The sequence below is a fragment of the Cynoglossus semilaevis genome, chromosome 1, assembly GCF_000523025.1.
Source record: "Cynoglossus semilaevis isolate Cse_v1.0 chromosome 1, Cse_v1.0, whole genome shotgun sequence".
In the NCBI taxonomy this organism is placed as follows: domain Eukaryota; kingdom Metazoa; phylum Chordata; class Actinopteri; order Pleuronectiformes; family Cynoglossidae; genus Cynoglossus; species Cynoglossus semilaevis.
The window spans coordinates 19,243,489-19,245,184 of record NC_024307.1 but is presented as its reverse complement, the minus strand read 5'-3'; the positions used below and the strand labels follow the sequence as shown (position 1 = coordinate 19,245,184).

General features: G+C 45.4%; 1 protein-coding gene across 1 annotated transcript in view; it reads left to right on the top strand.

Moving 5' to 3' along the window:
* The window catches only part of LOC112487877 (ALK tyrosine kinase receptor-like), a 4,376-nt gene extending 3,923 nt beyond the window's left edge, over positions 1-453 (top strand). The window contains exon 5 of the mRNA XM_025061093.1: positions 28-453. Coding sequence (XP_024916861.1) covers positions 28-453 — 426 coding nt within the window. The remainder of the gene's footprint in view (positions 1-27) is intronic.
* The last annotated feature ends 1,243 nt before the right edge of the window (positions 454-1,696 follow it).

The following is a 1,696-nucleotide window of genomic DNA, read 5'->3' as shown; positions in this document are numbered from 1 at the left end:
AACAAGCAGTCCCACCCCCACCCCCAGATGCTGCCCCACCAGCAGCAGCAGCAGCAGCAGCAGCAGCAGGGTCTGTGCAGGCCTTTGTTACCACCTCCACCCCCTCCTGCCACCCAGTCCCCTCTGCTTCTAGATTCCGCCGCCCTTCCTCCAGTTCCTCTGTACAGACTGAGAAGATTCCCATGTGGAAACATCGGCTACGGCTACCAGGAGCAAGGCGTGCCAGTGGAAGTTGCCCACACCAGCCCCACATCTCTGCCCCTGCCCGTTTTCCAACAGGCCACCACTCAGTCCTCTTCAGCAGCTGACCAAAGAGGCAGGTCTGTCCCCACGTCAGTGTCCTTGGTGCGATCAGGCCTCTCCGAGGACGGCCGCTCACTTCTGGGAACCATGGGAACGGTGCAGGACCCCAGACTGCCTAGGATGGAGGGCCACAACGCCACAGTGCTTTAGCCTCGATGCCTGTCCTGCTGTGGTCACTCCTCTGACCCCGTCTGTGTCCGTATCCCACAGCTACAAACACTGTGCCAGGAAAACCGTCGTTTCTCATCCCTCGACCAGATTGTTTCCTTTTCCTCAGACCCATCTGGCCTTTCCTCTGGAGTGAGGAGGTGTGTTCTGATTCCTAAATTGATGCAAAAGCACATCAAAGTATTTGGAAAAAACAAAACAAAAAACAAAGATCCAACATTTAGACTACAGACTCTTTTAAAAGATTCAAATGTATTTTTCATTGCTGGAGGGATTCTAGCTGAAAGGAAAACCAGTTAATGGAAGAGGTAGACAGCAGGACCACACCTGGAGATGATGCATTTACTGACAGCTCAGGATGTTTTATGCCTACGAGAATGGACTTCAATCTTTATATAATGACAGGTTTGTGTTGGTGATGACTGCTACGTCTTTGCCAGGTTGTCTACAGCTGCCGGTGTCACGTTTCTCCTCTACGGAAGATCCCTCACTGTTTCCTCTGCTTTTGAAACAACAACAACAACGGTGGTAAAATACTTGTATCTGACTATTTTCTCATGAACAGAACACTGGGTTCTGACCAGGAACATTTATATATATGAAAAAAAAAAAACTCCGGGGAAAATGTGTTTGTTATTGTCTGTTTGCCTGCTTGTTTATTTATTCATTGGTTTATTTATTGTTTGAATATGGCCTATAAACACTAATGAAGATGCTCTGGATTTTCTTTTCGTTTTAATTTAGCCGAACATTTTCACCTTACTGAGAAACAAGAGGTAAATACTCTTGAATAAGTGACATGAGCAGAGGTGTTTCAGTCGTTGGTCCACTGACAGATCAACAGACACTCACTGAGCTCTGATTAGTGTTAAAGGTTTGTATTAACTCATTGCTCTTGCTGCCATTAAAAACACACTTTTTGATAAAAGACTGTTTTGAAAAAAAAAAAAAAAAAACGCTGAAAGGCTGAGCCAAATCCGATATGATGCTTTTCAGTTGCCTTTTATTTATTCAAGTCCATTTATTCTGAATCCCTTTTCTCCCATTTGTCTGAATAATAAACACACAGTGGATTTGATTAGATTAACCTCCACCTTCATTTCATTTTACTAATCTCTCCATGATGTTTTCTCTCCTCCAGGTGTGGTTTGAGTTTCCCCTGGTTTCCTCTGCTCACGCTCGACTCATTTCAGTTTGAGGTCGGATGGCAGAGATTTGTCAGGAC